This window comes from Bufo bufo, chromosome 9 (genome assembly GCF_905171765.1).
Source record: "Bufo bufo chromosome 9, aBufBuf1.1, whole genome shotgun sequence".
In the NCBI taxonomy this organism is placed as follows: Eukaryota; Metazoa; Chordata; class Amphibia; order Anura; family Bufonidae; genus Bufo; species Bufo bufo.
In genome coordinates, this window is record NC_053397.1 from 16,080,138 (window position 1) to 16,106,516 (window position 26,379).

General features: G+C 47.3%; 1 protein-coding gene across 1 annotated transcript; it reads right to left on the bottom strand.

Moving 5' to 3' along the window:
• Positions 1–2,843: 2,843 nt before the first annotated feature.
• Positions 2,844–26,024, bottom strand: HMCES (5-hydroxymethylcytosine binding, ES cell specific). The gene is made up of 7 exons (XM_040407487.1): positions 25,908–26,024; positions 20,755–20,956; positions 17,603–17,746; positions 17,374–17,493; positions 16,957–17,117; positions 10,673–10,865; positions 2,844–3,572 (listed from the first exon to the last, which is right to left on the bottom strand). The coding sequence occupies exons 2-7, from the start codon at positions 20,941–20,943 to the stop codon at positions 3,375–3,377; spliced, it is 1,005 nt and encodes a 334-aa protein (XP_040263421.1). The 5' UTR covers positions 20,944–20,956; positions 25,908–26,024; the 3' UTR covers positions 2,844–3,374.
• Between the last annotated feature and the right edge of the window lie 355 nt (positions 26,025–26,379).

Below are 26,379 nucleotides of genomic sequence, written 5' to 3' on the forward strand. Positions count from 1 at the left end.
CACTGTGGTATTTGGTTCTGCTGGGGCGGTATATTGTGGTGCACTGTGGTATCTGGTTCTGCTGGGGCGGTATATTGTGCTGCACTGTGGTATTTGGTTCTGCTGGGGCGGTATATTGTGCTGCACTGTGGTATCTGGTTCTGCTGGGGCGGTATATTGTGGTGCACTGTGGTATCTGGTTCTGCTGGGGCGGTATATTGTGCTGCACTGTGGTATTTGGTTCTGCTGGGGCGGTATATTGTGCTGCACTGTGGTATCTGGTTCTGCTGGGGCGGTATATTGTGCTGCACTGTGGTATATGGTTCTGCTGGGGCAGTATATTGTGCTGCACTGTGGTATTTGGTTCTGCTGGGGCAGTATATTGTGCTGCACTGTGGTATTTGGTTCTGCTGGGGCAGTATATTGTGCTGCACTGTGGTATCTGGTTCTGCTGGGGCAGTATATTGTGCTGCACTGTGGTATATGGTTTTGCTAGGGATGTATATTGTTCTGCAGTGTGGTATCTGGTTCCGCTGGGGCAGTATATTGTGCTGCACTGTGGTATTTAGTTCTGCTGGGGCGGTATATTGTTCTGCACTGTGGTATCTGGTTCTGCTGGGGCGGTATATTGTGCTGCACTGTGGTATATGGTTCTGCTGGGGCGGTATATTGTGCTGCACTGTGGTATTTAGTTCTGCTGGGGCAGTATATTGTGCTGCACTGTGGTATCTAGTTCTGCTGGGGCAGTATATTGTGCTGCACTGTGGTATTTAGTTCTGCTGGGGCAGTATATTGTGCTGCACTGTGGTATTTAGTTCCCGCCTACTTGTATTGACCCTTCCTACTTGTGTTGCCCTGCCTTCTGTCAATTTGGACCTGTAACGGATCTCCTGGCACCCCGACTGGGTACCTCCGTTGATGGATGCTCCTAGTGCTTCTCAAGAGCTCCAAGCACTCCACTTGACACCGTAAGTACTGCCGACCCCACGAACCGCCGCAGCTTGGTTGAGGTCTCGCCGTCTCCTACCCACCCTGGACCTACGACAAGGCTCCAGTGGCTGAACCTCTCTTCCTTCAGAGAGCGATGCAGGAACAAGCTCAGTGATTATAGCCAGGGGAGTATACAGCGTATAGCAATCCCCAGTGTAGATACAGCCTACCCCCCCCCCCCCCCCCCGCCCACCACCACACATGAAACGAGGCTCTATGTTGAGAGTAAAACAGGAACTCTTTAATGGGGCTACATGTCAGCCTTTTATGCAGGTCTTCCAGGAAGGGACACTCCCCCCGGGGACCTTGTGGAAGACTGAGACAGTTTATACATTAGCCAATCACATGCATCTACACTATGGAAACACTCCCAGCAATCGTACACAAACCCCCCTCTGCCTGTGATACAATTAACAAACACAATGGGTTCTGCCTTTGATACAATTAACATACACAATGGGTTAACTTAATCACTCACAGGCAGAAAACACACATTTTTCCCCAAAACACAGAAAACACCCCAAAGCCCCACATATCCCCATAAATTATACATCCCTGGATAGCTCTGATCTGGGCGAACAACATACCCAGAAATCACCCAGATCCGAGCAGGGGTTCCCGAATTCCACAGAAGTCACATTTGACTGCAAGCATGGCTTTTCCTGCCCAAAACAGTTCCACAGATTTAGGCTGTGCGGCCGGTCTACCTTCTCCTTCAAAGTTTTAGTATATGGGCCATAATCCTGAGGCAAACAGGCCCCTCCAAAACCCAGTGGCGAGGTTATTTCCACCACAGGACCCGCCTAAAACATGGGGCCACTTAAAAAAAAAAAAAAAATTCCAGGTGCAGTTTAAAGCATACCAGAGTATTCAAAAAAAGTTTGCATAATGGCTGTGCTTCTTTGTACAATCATGATTGTGAAAGAACAGGTCTTTTTTGGGCTTCCCTAATGTTTCTTTCAGCCATATTATTCCCTGTTTCTATTGCACAGCTAGATGCATTTCTCTCACAAGCAGGGTCACCTCTGCCAGTAGTTAGAGCAGTGACATCCTTTCCCTTCCCACTGTGTTTGTTTTCAGCTCTGGAGCTCACAGAACAAATAAGGAAGGGGACATTACACTTACAGAAAGGCAGGAGGTTCCTATAATCTTCAAAAGCTGTGCAGAAGCAGTTCTTTTATAAGGCTCAGGAGCGTTGAGACCCCACTGAACACTCCACGCAGACCAGTTGGCTGCCCCAGCTTCACAGAGCAACAGAAGCCCTCCGCTTGCTATAAGAAATTCATGGCACAGGGATAGGATAGGATGGAGTCCATTTTCTGCCAACCCCAATTCCTCGGTCTCCCACTTACCCAGTAAACCATCAATCCCACAAGTCCATGACATTTTTATAAAACCTTTTTTTATAAACAGATATAACCTTACAGAAAATAATAATATACATTTATTTTATTTAAATTTTACATAAACCAGGATCAAAAATAATTTGCTTATCAATGAAAGGTCAGGCGCCATGTTTCAAGATGACGTCTCCATAACGTACAGCTGGAGAACAGTGATGGCCAGTTCACAGTGTTCGCCAACGAACACATGCGGGCTGCCATCTTAACTCACCTTACCTGTGCCGCGAGCCGTTCTGAAACAAATGTGGTCAGCGGGAGCAGGCAGTTCAGAGAACAGCCTGATGAAGGCCCCCGGCGGCTGTTCTCGGAACTGCCTTCTCCCGCTGACCGCATTTGATTTCAGACCGGCTCACGGCACAGGTAAGGGCTTACCTGTGCATCGCCGGACTTGTGAGTTAAGATGGCAGCCCGCATGTATTCGTTGGCGAACACTGCGAACTGGCCATCACTGCTGGAGAATACAAGCAGACGTGACTGATGGATAATAAGCATCAATCAGCAAAGCAGGAAACTACCTGCCACAATTCCAATCAAAGAAATGGAGATATTAAGGCCTTTGAGCCAGTATCAGGAGAGGCTGTATACTGTGTGTGCATCCAACTGAAACGGACATGAGGGAGGAGCGTTGTGGAGCCTCCTCTTCACCAATCAGCGTGACTGAGAGCAATCCAAGTGATGCTGATTGGCTGAAGGCAGTTAACTGGTGTCTACTCACAATGCTCCTCCGTTATGTCCTTTTCAGTTGGATGCAGGTGCAGTCTCAAACTCTTTTTTTTTTTTATCATACAGATGAGGGAAAATCTCCTCAAATCACTTGGTGGAAGAATACTGGAACAAATGGTTAAACAGGAAAGTGAACCCATAGGCCCAATGAGCAGACAGAAAGTCCACATGAATCATACGAACCGAACCGTAGTAACGAAGTGTATAAAACAACGAATATACAATTAAATGGTGAGAAGGTAAAGCCTATTAGTGCTGGTTTTTGTAGTGCCCAGACTATCATCTCCTCGGCCTCTTAGGTGACGGTTCCCCTTCTTTCTTCAGCCACTGGTGCATTAACCCTGCGCTTGTCTTCTTGGGTGACAAAGCGAACTGAGAAAGTTTCGCCTGTTTAACCTCTTCTGGTTCTTCTTTCTTTGGAGACTTGTTTTGCAGCCATGACAACATCTTCTTACTGCTGGCGCTCAGGGCGGGCTCCTGTAATAATATACATTATACTTGTGTTATTACACATAAGGCAGGTCGTGGGTTAAAGGGGTTCTCCGGGCTTTTAATATTGATGGCCCATCCTAAGGAGAGGTCATCAATATCAGATCGGCGGGGGTCTGACACCCGGCACCCCCGCCGATCAGCTGTATGAAGAGAAAGCACCGCCGCGCGCATGCAGTCTCCTCATACAGCTGATCGGCGAGTGTGCCGGGTGTCGGACCCCCGCCGATCTGATATTGACGATCTATCCTGAGGATAGGTCATCAATATTAAAAGCCTGGTAAACCCTTTTAACATCAATCCTGGATTTTGGGTAATTGTGAAAGCACAGGTCTGTAACGGTGTATCTACATCTGCGATTCTGTGTCTCCTACAAGCTTAGCAGGGATAACATACAAAGTCACCACGGAGCCCTGACCTAAGGAGATTATAGCTACATCATCATAACTTAACAGTAGAACCAATAATCAATATATCAGTGCAAGATTCATATCTGAACATCCGCTAAAGTGATAAGACATGAGATCTTTTCATTAACCCTTTCACCCCTTTTTTTTTTGGCGTTTTCATTTCGCGCTCCCTGCCTTCCCAGAGCCATAACTTTTTTATTTGTCTGTTCACATAGCCATATGAGGGCTTGATTTCTGCGGAATAAGTTGTACTTTCCAACGCCACAATTTAATATTGCATATGATGTAGTGGGAAGTGGGGAAAAAAAATTCCAAATGGGGTGAAATTGCAAAAAAAAATAAAAAAAAATTCCACTACAGTTTTTTTTTTATTGACGATGTATGATAAAACTGACCAGTTACTTTTATTCCACAGGTCAGTACGAATCGGGCGATACCTTATATGTATAGTTTGTCTTGCGTTTTGATAGTGATAAAAAGTTTTATTTTGTTGCCGCCATATTTTGACCCCTATAACTTTTCTGTAATTATGTATACGGAGCTGTATGGGAGCTCATTTATTTGCAGGGCGATCTCAACTTTTCATTGATACCATTCTGGGGTGTTTATGACTTTTTGATCACTTTTTATTACATTTATTGTAGAAAATGAAGCGACAAAAAACGGCGAATCGGCCATTTGGACGCTTTTTTCCGTTTTGCTGTTTTCCGTATGGGGAATATATTTTTATACTATGGGCTTTTTCGCATATCGTGACACCCATGTGTATTTTTTTAAATTGTTTAATTCTTTTATTTTTATTTTGGGAAAAGGGGGGGCGATTAGAATTTTTATGTTTTTTAAACTATAACATGCAATCATTAGATTGCTGTTCTCATAGACTCCAATGCACTAGCATTGGAGTTTATGAGAAAAGAGTATTACACTCACCGGTAATCCGGTTTCCTGGAAGTCTCCATGACACCAAGTCCTGAGATTGACTTCCTTCTGATTGGACAGGAAAAACACAGAGAGGTTAAAACCCCCACCCCCTCCTCACATCACCAGTGTATTTTAACGAAGAACCCCAGGATGAAAGGATAATAGCTAATAGCAGAAAAAAAGGGTGGGATATATGTGGTGTCATGGAGACTTCCAGGAAACCGGATTACCGGTGAGTGTAATACTCTTTTCCCCAGTCGTCTCCATGACACCAAGTCCTGAGACAATATCAAAGATACAATTAGGGGGGGACAACTGCCGACAGGACCTTACGTCCAAATCTTAGGTCGTCATTAGCAGCTACATCTAGTCTGTAGTGCTTAGTGAAAGTATGAACTCTTTTCCATGTTGCTGCCCTGCAAATCTGTTGTAAGGAGGCTGAGGCTTTTTCCGCCCAGGAGGCAGCCATGCCTCTCGTAGAATGTGCTTTTAGGGAAGCAGGGACGTCTTTTCCCTGAGCTTTATATGCTTCGGAGATTGCCATCTTAATCCATCTGGAGATGGAACTTTTTGCCGCTTTCTTCCCTTTGTTAGGACCTGAAAATTGGACAAACAGATTTTTGTCTTTTCTCCAAAGGCTGGTAGCTTCCAGGTACTTTAAGACCGCTCTCCGGACATCTAATGTGTGGTAAGTGATTTCTTGATCGTTTTTCGGATCGTCACAGAACGAGGGGAGAACAATGTCCTGAGACCTATGGAAGGTCGAGACTACCTTGGGGAGGAAAGTCGGATCTAATTTGAAAATTAATTTGTCCTCAAATATTGCAAGGAATGGTTCTTGGATGGACAAGGCCTGCAGCTCACAGACCCTTCTGGCTGAGGTTATTGCCACCAGAAAAATCGTTTTAATGGTAAGCCATCTGATGTGGATAGAGTCCAGAGGTTCGAATGGATCGGAGGTTAGACCCCCTAGTACTGTATTAAGGTTCCATGGTGGCACCATGTTTCTAATTGTAGGTCTGATCCTATCTGCCGCCTTAAGGAATCTGGATATCCAGGGATGTTCCGTTAGCTTGGTATTATATAGTGCTCCTAAAGCCGATACCTGGACCCTAAGGGTATTGGGGGATAGACCTAAATCTAGCCCTTCTTGAAGAAAATCCAGGATTAGTGAGATGTTGGCTCTAAACTGGTTGAAGGAGGTCCCAGACCAATCAGCAAATTTCTTCCATATTTTTTGGTACTTGTCGTTGGTACTCTGTTTCCTGCTAAGGAGTAAGGTGTTCACTACTTTTTTTGATAGACCAAAGTTTAATAAGTTGGATTCTTCAGAATCCAGGCTGTTAACTTTAGTATTTTCAGGTCTGGGTGAGAAATAGGTCCCTGACTTAGAAGGTCCGGCCTTTGAGGTAGAAGGAGAGGAGCTTCCACGCTGAGGGCTTTCAAGAGGGAGAACCAACTTCTCTTGGGCCAGAAGGGGGTTATCAGGATTAGTGTACACTTTTCTTTTAGGAACTTCTGTAACACTCTGGGGATAAGCGGAAATGGGGGGAAGGCGTAGACTAAGTTTGTTGTCCAACTCTGGTTGAGGGCGTCTACTGCCCGAGGATGATCCCTGGGGTTGAGGGAGAAGAACTGGTTTAGCTGATGATTTCTCCTGGATGCAAACAGGTCTATCGTCGGCCTGCCCCATTTCTTCGTGATTAAATGGAAGGCTTCTGGGGCTAACATCCATTCCCCTGGGTCTAGTCTGTGCCGGCTTAGGTAATCGGCCTGAATGTTTAAAACTCCCTTCAAATGAACCGCTGAAAGAGATTGAATGTTGCCTTCTGCCCAGGAAAAGATTTTGTTTGCCAGGTTCTGTAGCGGGCGATGCCTTGTGCCTCCCTGGTGTTGGATAAAGGCCACGGCTGTAGCGTTGTCCGAGTAGACTAGGACGTGACGACCCTTTGCCAGCTGACTTGTGTGTTTCAGTGCTTCCCACACTGCCCTCAGCTCCTTGAAATTTGAGGATTGCTGGCTCACGTAATTCCCCCATGTTCCCTGGTAGGAGTTCCCCTGGACGACCGCTCCCCACCCGTGGAGGCTGGCATCTGTTGTGATGACTAGAGGGAGATCTTGTGCCCAGAAAATCCCGTTTTCTAGGTTCGAATTGCTGAGCCACCAAGTTAGTGATTTTTTGGTCTCTGCATCTAAGAATATTTTCCTCTCTAGGGTTAATTGCGATCTGTTCCATTTGTCTAAGATGAATTTCTGGAGTGGTCTTAGATGGAACTGTGCCCAGGCAACTGCTGGAATGCAAGCGGACAGACTCCCTAGTACCTTCATGGCCTGTCTTATTGAACAGAATTTCTCCTTCTTGAACTTCCTCAAAGCTGTCTGAAGTTTTACTATCTTTTGAGGTGGTAGAAAGGATCTTTGGGAGACTGTGTCTAGAGTAATGCCCAGAAAAACTTTCCGTTTGGATGGGATTAAATCCGATTTTTTCCAATTGATGAGCCAACCTAGGCTCTGTAGATGATCCAGGACTAACCCGAGATGGATTCCCATGGTCTCTATGTTGTCCGCCACTACCAGTAGGTCGTCCAGATAGGGGATCACACAAATTGCCTTTTCTCTCAAGGTTGTCAAGGCTTCCGCCATTATTTTGGTAAAAACCCTTGGGGCAGAAGAGATCCCGAAGGGGAGACACCTGAACTGGAAATGCTGAATGTTTCCCTCCAATTCTATTGCGAACCTTAGGAATTCCCTTGATGACCTGTGAATTGGGACGTGATAATAGGCGTCGCTTAAATCTATTGTGGCCATCACTGCATCCTTTTTTAAGAGTTTCACTGCTGACTTCAGGGTCTCCATTTTGAATTTTTGATATCTTACGTATTTGTTTAGATGTTTCAGATTTATAATTACCCTGGATTTCCCGTTTGGTTTCTTTATAATGAAGAGGCGGGAATAGAATCCCAGTCCTGTCTGATTTTTCGGGACGGGCTCTATGGCGTCCAAGGTTAATAGGTTTTTTATGTCGTTTTTTAAGGTCGCAGTTTGAGATGGGGGAAGGGTAGTGATCACATATTTCTGTGGAGGGGAAGAGAGAAGATCTATCAGATAACCCTCTTGTATAATACTTAAGATCCACCGGCTGTTTGTTACATGCTCCCAAGATCTTAGAAAGGAGCCGAGTCTTCCCCCCACTGGTATGGCGTCATTGTTTGTTGTTGGATGAGGAGGCTTCGGCCCGATTTGGGTTGAAGAGGAAGCTTCTCCCCCTGCCTCCCTTCGCATAGCTCCACCTCCCAGTCTTCCCTTTATCTTTTTTATTTTCGGGTTGAAAAAATCGGTCACGAAAGGGCTGCCTTTTTTGTTTATATCTTTCCTCTGGAAACCCTCTTTTTTTATTTGTCGCGTTGTCTAGGATTTTATCTAGATCTTCTCCGAAAACGTACTGACCGTGGAAGGGGAGTGCGATTAATTTATTTTTAGATGTGATATCTCCTGACCACGCTTTAAGCCATAGTGCCCTTCTCGCTGTATTTGAGAGAACAGCTGTACGGGCGGACAGTTTAACTGATTCAGCAGCTGCGTCTGCTAGAAAGGAGGTTGCCATCTTTAATAGAGGCAAGCTCTCTAGAATTTGATCCCGTGGTGTCTTATTGACCAGATGTATCTCTAGCTGGTCTAGCCAAAGGTTCAGTGTTCTGGCCACACATGTGGAGGCAACGCCCGGTTTGAGAAGGGCCGCCGTAGTCTCCCAGGTCTTTCGCAAGAGACTTTCCGCTTTCCTGTCTAGAGGATCTTTCAATTGTGCTGAGTCTTCAAACGGTAGGGCCGTATGTTTTGCTACCTTGGCCACTGGCGCGTCTACTTTGGGAATGGTCTCCCAATCCGTACAGTCCTCTTGGCTAAAGGGGTAGCGCCTCTTAATTCCTCTTGGGATAAAGGATCCTTTATCCGGTTTTTCCCATTCAGACCTAATTAATTTTTGGACACTATCAGGGACTGGAAAAACGGCCTTCTTCCTTTCACCTAGACCCCCAAAAATTTCTTGCTGGGTAGACCTAGGGGTTTTAGGCATCTCCATCTGAATGGTGGCCCTGATGGCCCTGATAAGTTCATCAATATCTTCAGGATTGAACAGGAAGCGCTTATATTCGCCCTCTTCATCTGAAGATGCCGGGTGTTTTTGGACAGATTCGGAGTCTGAGACCGCCAGCCCCTCAGAGTCGGAATCCAGGATAAGTGATTTAACACTACGGGCGTCCTGAGTGGGGGGAACTTTGGGAGGAGTAGGTTCTCTGGTAGTTAAGGCTAGCTGAACCTCTTCTTTTACCACTTTTCTAATGTCTTCAATTAGACTAGAAGACTCAGACTTGATGACACTGGCAGTACATTCTTTACACAGGGGCTTGGATCCAGTGTTAGACAATCTTTTGCAGCAAATACCACATTTTCTAGTTTTTTTGGCTGCAGAAGCCGAATCCTTTTCTCCCTGAAATGGTAAGGGAGGAAAGGATGAGCAGACTGAACCCACCATACAAGGCATGTACCTGAGAACAGGTTACTCACTGTCCCAGGGTTTGATGCAGGCTCGGTTCCAGAGCCCGGCGTGAGGGGGGTGCTCATCTTGACTCCCGACCGCTTCAGAGATGCTTCACCAAAATATGTGAGCCGCGCTATGCAGGGCGCCGTTACACAGGTCCTGAGCGTTTTTATAGTGTCTCCATGTGCTTCTCATGCTGCAGGACCTGTGGCGCATGTTGATGACGTCAGCGCGCTTAGCTCCGCCCCCGGCGTCTGACGTCATCCGCCTGCCGGCCGGAAGGGACACATCACAGTGCCGATCCGCCGTGTTCCTCCTTCCCTCTGCATCAAGCCCTCCGGGACCGCCGCAGAGGGAATCTTCGCAGGGGCACTACCTATGTGCCCGAGCCCAGGCCTAACCAAACGGAGGAGGGAGAGCTGCACTGCAGATCCGACCTCGGCCCAGATGAAAAAAAAAAAAAAAAAACTCCAGGTGAGCCCAAACGAGCTCCGTGCACCTCTCCTGCTTCCTATCCTGATGGGACAGGAAAAACACTGGTGATGTGAGGAGGGGGTGGGGGTTTTAACCTCTCTGTGTTTTTCCTGTCCAATCAGAAGGAAGTCAATCTCAGGACTTGGTGTCATGGAGACGACTGGGGAAAATTGCTTGTTTCCTATGGAGCCCTATTACAAGCAACAGCTCCATAGGAAATACTATGCAGCAGCCTCCTGTCATTCATAAAGACAGGGGCTTCTGCACACAAGCTCCGGCTCCTCCGATCGCCGCACGGGGGAGCCGTAGCACGACTGGAAGCACACGCTTTCGGTTTTCAGCACGCTCAGATGCCGTGGCCAGGATTGACCATGGCATCTGAGGGGTAAAATGTCCACGATCGGCATTACTGCCGGCTACGGACATGAGCAGCGGGTGTTTGCTATAAAAACCAGACGGCCACCTGCGGCTATGGCGCCCGCAGCGCTCAGGAGCGGGCGCCATCTTTAAGGACCCGGCCGACGCCGTACTAGTACGGCGCTGGTCGGGAAGGGATTGAAGCAGCTGTATGAGATTAGACCAACATGGCTGTCTTCTTCTGGAAACAGCGCTATTCTTTCTAATGGCTGTGGCTGGTATTGCAGCTCTGGCAAATTCCTATACACAGACAATGAACAAGAGTTGCCCGTTTTGGGGAAGCCTTTCTAAGCTAACACACAATTTTAAAATGTATTTTGCAGACATGCCTTCTTCTTGTGCAGAATGATGGGAGCGATGCATTCTGGGGTGTTGTTTCGGGAGTTGTTCACTATAGTGGACACAGGGTGGCAAGTGATGTTTTCAATGGGGTGAATAAGCTTTACAGCTTCTTTTGCAGGGACCTCTCCAAAGTCCAGCCATTTTTGGATCTCCTCATCACCATCCAATATCGCCGGCATCCTGTCAACAGAGAGAAGACAAATATGGAAAAAGGGTGGTTGGAAAACACCAACTATTAGGCTTCCTCTTCCTTTAGGTGCCTAGAGACGAAAATTCCTGCTGCAAAGGAGTCAGGTCTGAAAAGCAGATATCCTTCTGGTTCCACTGAGGGGCCCTCTAAGGCCTCTTGCACACAAATATTTTTGGGTTCCGTATAAGGAACCATTCATTTCAATGAATCCTCCAAAAAAAAACCGAAGGTACTCTGCATGCCTTCCGTTTCTGTATTTCCATTCAAAGATAGAACATGTCCTATTATTGTCCGCATAACGGACAAGGATATGACTGTTCTATTAGGGGCCAGCTGTTCCGTTCCGCAAAAAACGGAATGCACACGGATGTCATCCATATTTCTTGCGGATCTGTTTTTTTGCGGACTGCAAAATACTGAAAAAGCCATACGGTCGTGTGCAAGAGGCCTAAGGGTGTGTGGCACTTCAAGGGGCTCATTTGCTTCCGCCAGTTAGAAAAATCCTAAAGGGTGCCTTCACACACTGCAGATTTTGTTGCAGAAATTTCTGCTGCTGAAAAATAGTTCCATTCACCTGAATGGGGCTTGCAGAATGCCATGTGCTTGCCGCCCCATTCAAATGAATTGAAGCGTTTTTCAGTCTCACATATTTCTGCAACAAAATTTGTGGCATGTGAAGGCACCCTAATCCTGCCCCTTTGAACTAGGGATCGACCGATTATCGGTTTGGCCGATATTATCGGCCGATATTGAGGATTTTGAACGTTATCGGTATCGGCATCTATTTTGCCGATATACCGATAACGTATGGGGAACACAGAACGCGCTGCTGACAGCGCTCTCTGTGTTCCCTCCACAGCACAGGGGAGAAGGAAGCCGTGTCTCCTCCCCCTGTGCTGCTGCTGCCGCTGCCGCCAATGAGGGGATAGAACATAAGAGGAGGGGCGGGGCTGTGGCCGCTGCGCCACCAATGAAGATAAGCCTTTCATTCATTCATATATACAGGAGGCGGGAGCTGGCTGCAGAATCACATAGCCGGCTCCCGACCTCTATGAGCAATAGCTGCGGTCCGCGGTAGTTAACTCCTCAGGTGCCGCGGATCGCAGCTACCGCTGATAGAGGTCGGGAGCCGGCTATGTGATTCTGCAGCCAGCTCCCGCCTCCTGTATATGAATGATCGATAGACTTATCTTCATTGGTGGCGCAGTGCGCCCCCCCAAGCCCCCCAGTATTAATCATTGGTGGCGCAGTGCGCCCCCCACCCCCATCCCGGCCAATAGTAAAAACATTGGTGGCGCAGTGCGCCCCCCCCCCCCCCCAGTATTAATCATTGGTGGCAGTGGCCACAGGATCCCCTCTCCCCTGCTCCTCCGATCGGAGCCCCAGCTGTGTAAGCCTAGGGCTCCGATCGGTTGCCATGGCAGCCAGGACGCTATTGAAGCCCTGGCTGCCATGTTCAGCTCCATGCTGCTGTGTGCACAGAGCACAGAGCAGCAGGGACAGTGTGAGCTCCTATTCACCCTGATAGAGATCTATCAGGGGGAATAGGACAAGGGTTCTAGTCCCTAAGGGGGTTAAAAGTTAGTAAAAAAAAACCACAAAAATATTAAGTATAAATGAAAAAGATTTATAAAAAAAAAATACACATTAACAATAAACAAAAAAAAATACACATTAACAATAAACATATTAATTTTCAGCAGATTTGTGTAGGAATTTTTTTTTTTCTCAAAAATGAAAATTCCCAGAATATCGGTATAAATTATCGGCTATCGGCCTGAAAGTTCACAAATTATCGGTATCGGTATCGGCCCTAAAAAATCAATATCGGTCGATCCCTACTTTGAACACTACAAAAATCAAGATATAAATGTAAGTAAATGTGAAATTAAAATGGTTTCAGTATAGAGAAAAAAAATATGCCAGCGGCTGTGCAGCTGGACGGCCCAATGTGTGCAGGAAGAGACGCTTTCCGCTTCACTGACTCGAAGTCAAATAAAAACCGCTCTACCAGCAGAGTAACGGATATAGAAGATTGAGAGTTCATTACTTTCACTAGCACCAGGTTACACTATTACACGTCTTGACCTAAAAAAGAACTGATTGGGTATGGTTCAGGGGAAAAAGAATGAGCTGCAGTACCATGCACGGCCACAATTATATGTTGGGCACTGTGCCTGGGTGTACAGTTAAAGGGGTTGTCCGGGTTCAGAGCTGAACCCGTACATACCTCTATTTTCACCCCGGCAGCCCCCCTGACAAGAGCATCGGAGCAGTTTATGCTCTGATGCTCTCCTTTGCCCTGCGCTAAATCGAGCAGGGCAAAGGCATTTTCAGGAGATCCAGTGACGTACCGGGGCTCTCCATGGGGCTGCCAGGAAGCCCAGTGAAGTCACCAGCACTGATGGGCGGGATTTAGTGCTGCCCTAGCCAGTAAAACGGCTGGGGCAGTGCTAAAGCCCGCCCATCAGAGCCGGTGACGTCACTGAAGTTTCCGCCCGGCAGTGTGTTATGATTTAAAAAAAAAAAGAGCACGATCTAGCACAGGGCAAGTGAGCGCATCGGAGCATGAAATGCTCCGATGCTCTTGTCAGGGGGGCTGCCTGGGTGAAAATAAGGGTATGTCCGGCCCCTTTAAAGGGGTCATCCAGCCTTTTTTAAGTGTTGGCTTAGCCTCAGGATGGTCATTCATCAGCTGATCGGCCTGACACTCCACCGATCAGCTGTTTAGTGTAGCTCCATCACCAGAAGTCGGTGCCAGAGCTACAAAGCACCATCAAGATTGTAGTGGACGGTGCTCATCACCACAAAGCGGCTCCCATTGATTTTAATGGGAGCAGCACTGTAGTAGCAAGCTTCCTCCACGACAATGTTGACACTGCTCTGTAGGAAGAAGGTGCCGGAGCTACACCAAGCTGCTGATTGGGGTGTGGGAGCTAAGGAATACCTATCCTATCCTCTACCCGTCTGGATGTACAGCGCCATGAAATGAATGGTGCTTTAAAATAAATAATAATAAAAATAATAATAATAAAAATTATAATATCCTGAGGCTAGGCCATCACTTAAAAAAAAGGCTGGACAACCCCTTTAACTGTATACCCAGGCACAGCGCCCAACATACATGCATGGTCCTGAGCTCATTCTGATTCCCCTGAACCATACCCAATCAGTTCTTCTTTAGGTCATTGTGACCTGGTGCTAGTGAAAAGAAATTAACTCTCAATCTTCTATATCCGTTTCTCTTTGATTCAGAGCCAGTGAAGTGGAAAGCGCCTCTTCCTGCAGACATTGGGTTGCCCATCTGTGCGGCCGCTTTCATTTTATTTTTTCTATACTGAAACTATTTTAATTTCACATTTACTTATATTTATATCTTAATTTTTGAAGTGTACAAGCTTCAAGGGAGCTTGGCTAGGTTTTTTTTACTCCATCACTTAACCCCTTAAGGACTTAGGGCGTACCGGTACACCCTGCTTCCCGAGTCCTTAAGGACTCAGGGCGTACCGGTACGTCCTAACTTTAAATTGAGATTGTGGCGCGGTGGGGGTTAATCGCAACAGGATGTCCAAATCATTCAGCGGGCATCCTGTCACAACGCCGGGAGAGGAGGGGGGGTCCCGTGACCCCCCGTGTCGGCGATCGCCGCAAACCGCAGGTCAATTCAGACCTGCGGTTTGCGGCTTTTACCTTATCCTGCGGTGCCATCGGGTCCCCATGCGGCTGTAGGGGGGACCCTATGGCATGGGAGGCAGCGCGATGTCTAAGTAAGGCATTGCGCTGCCTTCCGGTGACGAGCCTGTGAGATCCAGCCCCCTGGATCTCACAGGCCGGAAGCTGTATGAGTAATACACACAGTATTACTCATACAGCCAATGCATTCCAATACAGAAGTATTGGAATGCATTGTAAAAGGGATTAGACCCCCAAAAGTTGAAGTCCCAAAGTGGAACAAAAAATAAAGTAAAAAAAAAAAAGTTGAAAAAATAGTTTCCCCCCCAAGAAATTTAACGTTTCAAGTAAAAATAAACAAAAATGCCATTTTCCCCAAATAAAGTAAAAAAAATTAGAGGAAAAAAAAAAGTATGCATATTAGGTATCGCCACGTCCGTATCGACCGGCTCTATAAACATATCACATGACCTAACCCCTCAGATGAACACCGTAAAAAATAAAAAATGTGCTAAATAAACCATTTTTTGTCACCTTACATCACAAAAAGTGTAATAGCAAGCGATCAAAAAGTCATATGCACCCCAAAATAGTGCCAATAAAACAGTCATCTCATCCCGCAAAAATCATACCCTACCCAAAGTAATCACCCAAAAACTGAAAAAATTATGGCTCTCAGACTATGGAAACACTAAAACATGATTTTTTTTTGTTTCAAAAAAGAAATCATTGTGTAAAACTTACATAAATTTTAAAAAAAGTATACATATTAGGTATCGCCGCGTCCGTGACAACCTGGTCTATGAAAATATCACATGATCTAACCTGTCAGATGAATGTTGTAAATAACAAAAAATAAAATGGTGCCAAAACAGCTATTTCTTGTTACCTTGCCTCACAAAAAGTGTAATATAGAGCAACCAAAAATCATATGTACCCTAAACTAGTACCAACAAAACTGCCACCCTATCCCGTAGTTTCTAAAATGGAGTCACTTTTTTGGAGTTTCTACTCTAGGGGTGCATCAGGGGGGCTTCAAATGGGACATGGTGTCAACAAAACCAGTCCAGCAAAATCTGCCTTCCAAAAACCGTATGGCATTCCTTTCCTTCTGCGCCCTGCCGTGTGCCCGTACAGCGGTTTACGACCACATATGGGGTGTTTCTGTAAACTACAGAATCAGGGCCATAAATATTGAGTTTGGTTTGGCTGTTAACCCTTGCTTTGTAACTGGAAAAAAATTATTAAAATGGAAAATCTGCCAAAAAAGTGAAATTTTGAAATTGTATCTCTATTTTCCATTAATTCTTGTGGAACACCTAAAGGGTTAACAACGTTTGTAAAATCAGTTTTGAATACCTTGAGGGGTGTAGTTTCTAGAATGGGGTCATTTTTGGGTGGTTTCTATTATGTAAGCCTCGCAAAGTGACTTCAGACCTGAACTGGTCCCTAAAACTGGGTTTTTGAAAATTTCAGAAAAATGTCAAGATTTGCTTCTAAACTTCTAAGCCTTGTAACATCCCCAAAAAATAAAATATCATTCCCAAAATGATCCAAACATGAAGTAGACATATGGGGAATGTAAAGTAATAACTATTTTTGGAGGTATTACTATGTATTCTAAAAATAGAGAAATTGAAACTTGCAATTTTTTTTTTTACAAATTTTTGGTAAATTTGGTATTTTTTTATAAATAAAAATGAATTTTTTTTAACTTTATTTTACCAGTGTCATGAAGTACAATATGTGACGAAAAAACAATCTCAGAATAGCCTGGATAAGTCAAAGCGTTTTAAAGTTATCAGCACTTAAAGTGACACTGGTCAGATTTGCAAAAAATGGCCAAGTCCTTAAAGGGGTTCTGCACTTTCATTTAACTGATGATCTATCCTCTGGATAGATCATCAGCTTCTGATCCGCAGGGGTCCGACACCCGGGACCCCCGCCGACCAGCTGTTTCAGAAGGCAGCGGTGCTCCAGCAGCGCCGCGGCCTTCTCACTGTTTACCGCCGGCCCACTGACGTCACGACTAGTATCAACTAGCGTGGGTGGGGCTAAGCTCCATTCAAGTGAACAGAGCTTAGCCGCGCCCACGCTAGTTGATACTTGTCGTGACGTCACTGGGCCGGCGGTAAACAGTGAGAAGGCCGCGGCGCTGCTGGAGCACCGCTGCCTTCTCAAACAGCTGATAGGCGGGGGTCCCGGGTGTCGGACCCCCGCCGATCAGAAGATGATGATCTATCCAGAGGATAGATCATCAGTTAAATGAAAGTTCAGAACCCCTTTAAGGTGAAATAGCGCTGAGTCCTTAAGGGGTTAAAGGCTGGACAGCCAAAATAGTGTTACAATAATGGGATTTGGGAGATATGTGACAGAAGATACCACTGTATCTTACCGGCTTTTACTTACCGGTCATGGATCCAGTTCATACTCTTGGAGGCGTCCACTGTGATGACAGTGTAGGAATAAAGAGGGTCTCCTCCTCCTGGAGGTTCCCAACAGTCAAATAGCCCGGCCACGGTGAGCAGCCTCCGACTCCCTCCATCAGAACCGTCCTTGGTATCTTCAGACTGGAGAGAGTTAAAAATAAATAAATAAAAATCCAACACGGACTTCGATTTTCATTTGCTATATTATTCTGTTTTCGAGAAAAATATTTATAAAAGGAGTGTAGATGAAAAAAATGTAAAATACATTTAATATATAAGGCCCAAGATGAGATATAATTGCTTGATGTTACAGGCCTAAAGTCTGAGGCTGCACTACTGAAACATAACCTTTCAATTAGACACCGAGTAACGCTTCCTTTCTTACTCATCGATCTACCTCTTCTGACTTGAGCCGCGGGAAGTAAATGAAGTACGGCTGCTTCTCTCCATCCTGTCGCCTCCACTCATAGAATCCATCTGCGAGCACCACGCATCTCTGGCCCTTAAACAATGGCCCCTGAAGGGGAGAAAGAGGAGATGTCATCTCCATGAGGAACTGCTCACCCTCCAAATCAAAGCAAACCAGAGACGCAGCAGCAGCACATGAGTGGGGTTTGTATACTTGCCTTGTACAGCGGCTTCTCGCTCATGGTGTCGCTACGGCAGTTGCTGGTGTTGTATTGCATTTTTGATGGGTTTGTTTCGGTAAACCAGGAGGGGATAAGACCCCAGCGCATGGCGGCCAGGACTCTCTCCGAAGAGTCAGCATCCTGTAAGATGAGAAATATCACTTAAAGGGTATTCCCATCTTATAGAGTGATGGTATATCGCTAGGATATGCTCCAACCTCCCCCCCCCAGTGATAATGAAGGGGCCACAGCGATAATTCAGCGCTGTGGCCCCTTTACAGTCCCACGGTCACCCACTGGGCAAGGAAACTTCAGCAGGTGAAACATTAAAGGGGCCACAGCACTGAACCAACAATGCAGTCCCTTCATTCTCAGGGACCTCCGCCAACCATAAAGTGATGGCATATATAAGCAGGGGGAATACCACTTTAAAGGGGAATTTATTGGCTGCAACAAAGTATTTACTATTTTCCAGATGACTGCTTGCTTTCATTGAAAGAGGACCATTACTGCATACACCCAAAGGATGATTACTCTTCACCCTCTTCATAGCCCATCACAGCACAGCTCAGACAGAGCCGCGTACCTGTGCTATCATCACATGACCGGGAAAGATTTTCATTAGGGGTGGGCGATATGGCCTAAAATCTATATTGCGATATAATTTTAAGCATGTGCGATATGCGATATATATTGCGATATATTGTTTTCTATATTTGGGGGGGTGTGTTTAAACTTTTTTTTACTTTTTATTTAATAACTATTAGTCTCCTTAAGGGCTAGAACGTAGAACCCTTGTCATATTCACCCTAATAGAGCTCTATTAGGGTGAATAGGACTTTACACTCTCCCTGCTGCCCTGTGCTTTGTGCACACAGCAGCAGGGAGCTGATCCCCCTCCCCTAAACGATGCCATCCCCAGATCCCCCCGTCCCCTAAACGGTGCCATCCCCAGATCCCCCCCCTCCCCTAAACGGTGCCATCCCCAGATCCCCCCCTCCCCTAAACGGTGCCATCCCCAGATCCCCCCCTCCCCTAAACGGTGCCATCCCCAGATCCCCCCCTCCCCTAAACGGTGCCATCCCCAGATCCCCCCCCTCCCCTAACCGGTGCCACCCCCAGCTCCCCCCCCTCCCCTAAACGGTGCCATCCCCAGATCCCCCCCCTCCCCTAAACGGTGCCATCCCCAGATCCCCCCCCTCCCCTAAACGGTGCCATCCCCAGATCCCCCCCCCCCCCTAAACGGTGCCATCCCCAGATCCCCCCCCTCCCCTAAACGGTGCCATCCCCAGACCCCCCCCCTCCCCTAAACGGTGCCATCAACAGACACCCCCCCCCCCCTAAACGGTGCCATCAACAGACACCCCCCCCCCCCCTAAACGGTGCCATCAACAGACACCCCCCCCCCCCTAAACGGTGCCATCAACAGACACCCCCCCCCTAAACGGTGCCATCAACAGACACCCCCCCCTCCCTAAACGGTGCCATCCACAGACACCCCCCCTCCCCTAAACGATGCCATCCACAGACACCCCCCCTCCCCTAAACGATGCCATCCACAGACACCCCCCCTCCCCTAAACGGTGCCATCCACAGACACCCCCCCTCCCCTAAACGATGCCATCCACAGACACCCCCCCTCCCCTAAACGATGCCATCCACAGATCTCCCCCCCCCGACGCTCACAGGAATACATTTAAAAACTAATCAATAACTTTAACTTTATTAATTGGTGATCTCTTTACTGTATACCTTACTAGGGTCTTAGCTCCGATAACAGCAGGCAGTGGGAGGAGCAGGCGCGTGACGTCAGTGAGTGAGCGCCGCCCGCCCGCACTGCCTGCTGTTATCGGTGCTAAGACCCTAGTAAGGTATACAGTAAAGAGATCACCAATTAATAAAGTTTAAGTTACTGATTAGTTTTTAAATGTTCTACTGTCAGCGGCGTGGCCCTGTATATTCTAACCCCCAGGCAAGCGTCCCTGTCACCATGGGAACGCCTGGGGGTTAGAATATACCATCGGATTTGAGTTTTCACGCGCTCACTGAGATAGTGAAAACTCAATGATTTACTGTCAGTCCCTCCCCTCCTCCTCTTGTCATTGGTGGTCAGCGGCAGCCGCGCACAGTGGGGGGGGAGGGAGGGACTCTCTCCTTCTCCACTGTGCCGACTCAGGAGAAGATGGTGCGCGCAGAGAGCGCGATCATATCGCGGTCCGGCGATATAGGCGATATGCTCAAAATCCATATCGTGGCACAAATTTATATCGCATATCGCCGCCCACCCCTAATTTTCATCATATGAATGTGAACAATGAAGGCTTCCATTCACTGGCCACAAGCAGAGAGCTTGAAAACGGAGGATACACATATCATACCTTTGCAGAGCTTTTCATTACACAATAAATAAGCCTTGTTTGATGAAGCTGGAAAATTCCTTTAAGGGCCCTTGCACAGGACCGTATGCCCTCCAAGACATACGGTCCGTGAGCCGGCCATATGTCCGAGAGCGGCATTGATTGTGCACATGGGAGCGCACAGCATTATAGATTACAATGATGCTGTGCACGTCGGGCCGCCCGCGGGACTATATGATCTTATGAGTGCAGCACAACAGTCCCGCGGGCGGCCCGACGTGCACAGCATCATTGTAATTTATGATGCTGTGCGCTCCCGTGCACTGGGACATATGGCCGGCTCACGGATCGTATGTCTCGGAGGGCATACGGTCCTGTGCAAGGGCCCTAAGAGTGATACGACTAGTCACCCAATAGGGGTACCCTGAGGGTGGGTACAGTCATGTTGTGCCTAGGGGCATCATACAGAAACTAATAGACAAATTCTCTATTGGTCTCCGTATATCTGCATCTTGTAACATGCAACCCCTGAGACACATTAGGACTGCAGTGGAGCTGGAGGCACAAAACGGGAGGAGATTGTTAATTCATTATGAATAATTAAATGTTTTTAAATTGAGAGGCATTGGAAGAGTCACTATGCACGGCACAGGGCAGCAAGTGGCAAGAGAAGCCATAGGGCCTGTAGTCCTCAGTCCTATGCGGGTCCTAACAGTCAGGCACTGAAGGACTGTCCTAGTGACCCCCACTCGTTTCTATTCCATCAGTCCCACACCCGTACACTTATGTTACCTTCTGAAAATGCTTCACAGACAGCAGGACGGGGCTGTTGGACTGGGGGCTTTTATTGTACGATGGATGGTATTTATCGGAGTCGCCGTCTCTCCACGGAGGACGCTTTCTTTGTCCTTGTTTGTCTTTATATTCACAAGATTTACTGACGTCGTCTGGAGCCAGAGTGCAAGCCGTGCGTCCACACATCTCGTATTCGGTTCTGAAACACAAAGACAGGCCTTGCGAGATCTATGGAGGGTTGGTCCTCTATAGTGGCCTCCAACCTGTGGCGAAACTACTACTTCCAGCAAACCCTCACAGCTGCAGGTTTGGTTGGACTCCCTATAACCGGTGACTCTCCAGCTGTGACAATACTACTACTCCCAGCAAACCCTTACAGCCGCAGGTTTGGTTGGACTCCCTATAACCGGTGACTCTCCAGCTGTGACAATACTACTACTCCCAGCAAACCCTTAGAGCCGCAGGTTTGGTTGGACTCCCTATAACCAGTGACTCTCCAGCTGTGACAATACTACTACTCCCAGCTGCAGGTTTGGTTGGACTCCCTATAACCGGTGACTCTCCGGCTGTGGCGAAACTACTACTCCCAGCAAACCCTGACATCCACTGGTTTGGTTGGACTCCCTATAACTGGTGACTCTCCAGCTGTGACAATACTACTACTCCCAGGAAACCCTTACAGCCGCAGGTTTGGTTGGACTCCCTATAACCGGTGACTCTCCGGCTGTGGCGAAACTACTACTCCCAGCAAACCCTGACATCCACTGGTTTGGTTGGACTCCCTATAACCGGTGACTCTCCGGCTGTGGCGAAACTACTACTCCCAGCAAACCCTTACAGCCGCAGGTTTGGTTGGACTCCCTATAACCGGTGACTCTCCGGCTGTGGCGAAACTACTACTCCCAGCAAACCCTGACATCCACTGGTTTGGTTGGACTCCCTATAACCTGTATAACCTTAGCCTACAGAAGACTGTCTAGACTGGATACAACTGTAGCAAACTCCCAGCTGTCAGACATATTGGGTATGTAAAAGTTTGCAGCCTCTGCAGCTGTTCACTGACAGCAAGCAGAAATCTTGAAAATGCTAACACGCGGAAGCACAATGTTTATTACAAAATTTCATTGTAGCATCTGAGTGTCATCCAAAAGGGCTTGTTCACCCCGGGGCCTTTTCTGCAGACCCCTCAGGAAACCCTTACAGCCGCAGGTTTGGTTGGACTCCCTATAACCGGTGACTCTCCGGCTGTGGCGAAACTACTACTCCCAGCAAACCCTGACATCCACTGGTTTGGTTGGACTCCCTATAACTGGTGACTCTCCAGCTGTGACAATACTACTACTCCCAGGAAACCCTCACAGCTGCAGGTTTGGTTGGACTCCCTATAACCGGTGACTCTCCGGCTGTGGCGAAACTACTACTCCCAGCAAACCCTGACATCCACTGGTTTGGTTGGACTCCCTATAACTGGTGACTCTCCAGCTGTGACAATACTACTACTCCCAGGAAACCCTTACAGCCGCAGGTTTGGTTGGACTCCCTATAACCAGTGACTCTCCAGCTGTGACAATACTACTACTCCCAGCAAACCCTTACAGCCGCAGGTTTGGTTGGACTCCCTATAACTGGTGACTCTCCAGCTGTGACAATACTACTACTCCCAGGAAACCCTTACAGCCGCAGGTTTGGTTGGACTCCCTATAACCAGTGACTCTCCGGCTGTGGCGAAACTACTACTCCCAGCAAACCCTGACATCCACTGGTTTGGTTGGACTCCCTATAACCTGTATAACCTTAGCCTACAGAAGACTGTCTAGACTGGATACAACTGTAGCAAACTCCCAGCTGTCAGACATATTGGGTATGTAAAAGTTTGCAGCCTCTGCAGCTGTTCACAGCAAGCAGAAATCTTGAAAATGCTAACACGCGGAAGCACAATGTTTATTACAAAATTTCATTGTAGCATCTGAGTGTCATCCAAAAGGGCTTGTTCACCCCGGGGCCTTTTCTGCAGATCCCTCAGGTCTCCCCTCGCGTCAACAACCGGTTTGATGCAGGTCAGGTGGACTGGTCGCAGCAGTGGCGTGCCACTGGGTCACATGATGCACGGGCGACGTGTCATCACTGCAGCGGCCACGTGACCTGCGTCTAACTGGACATAGACGTGGAGAAACCTGCGGCGCCCGAGGGGGAGTGATAGAGCCGGAACCCAGTGTGGGGGGGGATCGGGTAAGTATGATTCCCACCACGGGTCCGGCCACACTGGGGGAAGTTAGTCTGCAGAAAAGGTCCCCAGGGTGAACAATCCCTTTAAATCTAGCACCATAAACATACACTGAAAGTGACTGCAAATCACCCACATCAAATCAAAATAGCGTGAAATCACACGGTCGTACCCCGTCACTACGGCGTCTGCAGCCGACTCATAAGAAAATGATTTTGAAACCACTATATACGATACTGACGAACCTCGCACAGGAAGCCAGTGCTTTCATTACACAAAACTAATAGAGAAACCCTCCTGGGAACGATGTGAGACACCACAAGAGCCACACGGACTCCGGGGCCCCGGGCAAAGCAAGTGAAATCTCACCAGATGAAGGGAGGGTCACCATAGGCCTTTTTTCTTCCAATGTGGCTGTTTCAATCTATAGGGTATTGTCTACACATAAAACTATTTTTGTAATTTTTTAGGAGCGGTTCTTATTAGCATGGGGCTATTACTACAGTTTTTTGTAAAGCATGCTCATACAGTATGGATTATTTTTTTTAGCCTTTTTCCAACTTGAAAAATGTCAGAAAGAAATGTTGAATATGCGGGCTGGGGTGCGGGCTGTCTTGCAGAAATTCTGCACAAATTCCTGCGTTTCCACACCCAAAAATCACATCTGTAGTTTTTTTTTTTTGTTCTGGATTTGATGCGGTTTTGCTGCAGATCTCACCCTCGCACCGAAAAGGGGGAAATTCACACAATTTACACGCTGCAGATTTAAAAATCCTCACGGCAGGTAAATTTCCACACGGAACGAAAAAGCAAAGCGTACATGAGATTTGTGAAATCTGGTACACTTTTCTGGAACTGTGTTAGGCCTCTTGCACACGGCCGCAGTGCTCATGTGGCCGTATACGGCGGTTCCGCAATACACGAGGCACCGGCCGTGTGCATTCTGCATCACGGATGCGGACCCATTCACTTGGAAAGGGTCCGCAAATCCAGAGGTGCGGAACGGAAGCATGGAATGGAACGCCATGGAAGCACTACGGAGTTCCGTTGCGCAAAAAAATAGAACTTGTTTTATCTTTTTGCGAAATGGATGGATCGCGGAATCCATTCAAGTGATCCGCATGCGACTGTCCCACGGTCGGTGCCCATGCATTTCGGACCGCAATTTGCAGTCCACAGCCCGGGCAGGGAGCCCTTACCTTCGTGGGCAAGAGGCCCGATGCATTGTTTTTTCCACACAAGAATCTGTGTGGACAAAAAAATAAAAAAAATCACTGATCAAACACGGACGCGTGACCTAGGCCCAAGTCCTTATTCACACATCAGTAATTAACGGACAGCACACATGGCCATTCCTTTTAGGGCTCATGCACACGACCGTATGTACTTTGCAGTCCACAAAAGAAATCATGGATCTGCAAAAAAAATAAAAATTACATTCGTGTGACTTTTTTTGGCGGATCCATTGTAACAATGCCTATCCTTGTATAGGACACATTCTATCTTTTTTGCGGAACAGCCTTGTGGACACAGAATGCACAGAGTAATTTTTTTATTTTTTTTGCCGGCCCTATTGAAATGAATGGTTCCGCATACGGGACGAAAAATACGTTTGTGTGCATGAGCCCTTAATGTGTGTATTCACACATCTGCGTTTTAGCCCGGTCCGTGGCTCTATTTTGTCGTTGTCCATCACGCCCCCCCATTATAGTCTATGGGTCCATGAAAAACGCAGCCCCAACACGGACACTATCCGTATTTCGTCCGTGTTTTACGGGCTATTTATAGGAGATGCTCTGAAAATTAATTTTCTGCCTGGCAGTGTACGTGCAATACGGATGACACCCGGAGATCAAAAAAACGGACACACAAATTATTTTCGGAAATCTTTATGGATGAATCTCTAACGATCTTATCACAGAAGCCTTATTTACGCATCATTGATTTTTCCACGTAAAAAACACGGAGTCGTGCACCACTACCGTCCGCGATGCGGACCAAACACGCCTGTTGAAGTCTAAGGGTCAGTGAAAAAAAACCACTGACACAACACGGATGGCATCTGGGTTCAGTCGGTAGTAGATGCGCTAACTCCCATCCTGGCGGTGTCCGTGGAATACAGACGTCAAAATACGGACACACGGACGAACCACTGACCATCTTGTCACGGATGTCATTACGCAGGCAGATTTTCCGAAGTGGAACATTTAAGTGTGGATTTGTCGCTGCGGATTTCACCCTATGGGGGAGAACCTGCAGCGTAAATTGACAAGACGCGGATTTACAATTTGCACCGCAGAGCAATTTCTGCACGGACTTGATGCGGTGTGTGAATAAGGTTTGATAAAATCTCCTCCAATTTGCGGCTGCTACAATATACAGGGGGTTTACCGTCCGTAATTCTGCAATAGAGAGTCCACAGCGTATCCGCCGCGCATTCGGAGAGAAGGAGAGAAGCAGCAGAAAAACGCTTAAAAGTGCGTGGCATTTGTTTTTTCCAAGCAAGTTTAAAAACAGCCCCAAAAATAAGAACGACGATGACATTAAAGATTCCAACACCAAAAGTCTGACGTGCGCCAAAACCGCAGGTTTTTAGTTTTTTAATTCTGAACTTTGCTCTGGACATATTCAGGAAACAGCTGCAAAAAAAATCCTGCAATTCTATCAAGTGGAACTACAACTCCCAGCATGGTTTCTATGGGGTTACTGGGAGTTGCAGTTCGACAGCAGTTGGGGGGGGGGGGGAGACAGCTATAGAAGATAGTAATGCAGTGGTCTGCAATCTTTGGTTCCCTAGCTGTTTGGAAAACTCCAACTCCCAGCCTACCCAAGGCTGGGAGTTGTAGTTTTCCCAACAACCACTGAAGGAAAGCGTAAAATCCCTAATTCCTTCCACCAGATTACATTCTGAGGTAAGTGCACCGACCTGTCCTGTACTAAGCCTGTATTCACACCCGGGACCGATCACACGACCGTCATCTAACTGCAGGCGGGAAATCCTGAGGTGAAAAAAAACGCAGCCGCTTACCTAACTGGTCACGTGACAGGCAGTCACCAATCACGTGACCGGGAGAGGTTTTTCCCCCCTCACAGCTAAGGGGCGGGGCTAAGAACTGATTGACAGGTAGCAGGACCGGTAGGAGCCTGGCTCCCAGCAGTTGTGATTGCAGCGTGATGGATTGCTGGGACCTGTAGTTCTGTCACCTCTATGGCAGTGCTGCTAGAGGTTACAGTCCTGTTGCGGGACTACAACTCTCAGCATGGCTGTAAGGGCGTGTTGTTGGGAGCTGTAGCTTTATCAACCACAGAGATTGGGAAGTTACGATGATGTTATACTCCTGTCTATTGGTAGGGCACGTTCACATGCAGCAGATTGGTCTCATAGGGGCTTGCAAAAA

What these genes read in the sequence shown, in the direction of transcription:
- HMCES (XM_040407487.1), bottom strand. Translation starts at nt 20,943, where the DNA reads ATGTGTGGACGCACGGCTTGCACTCTGGCTCCAGACGACGTCAGTAAA. An exon ending in GCGAGAAGCCGCTGTACAAG is followed by an intron (nt 17,494 to 17,602) that starts GCAAGTATACAA and finishes TCTCCCCTTCAG; the next exon opens with GGGCCATTGTTTAAGGGCCA. An exon ending in ATGAACTGGATCCATGACCG is followed by an intron (nt 10,866 to 16,956) that starts GTAAGTAAAAGC and finishes CTCTGTTGACAG; the next exon opens with GATGCCGGCGATATTGGATG.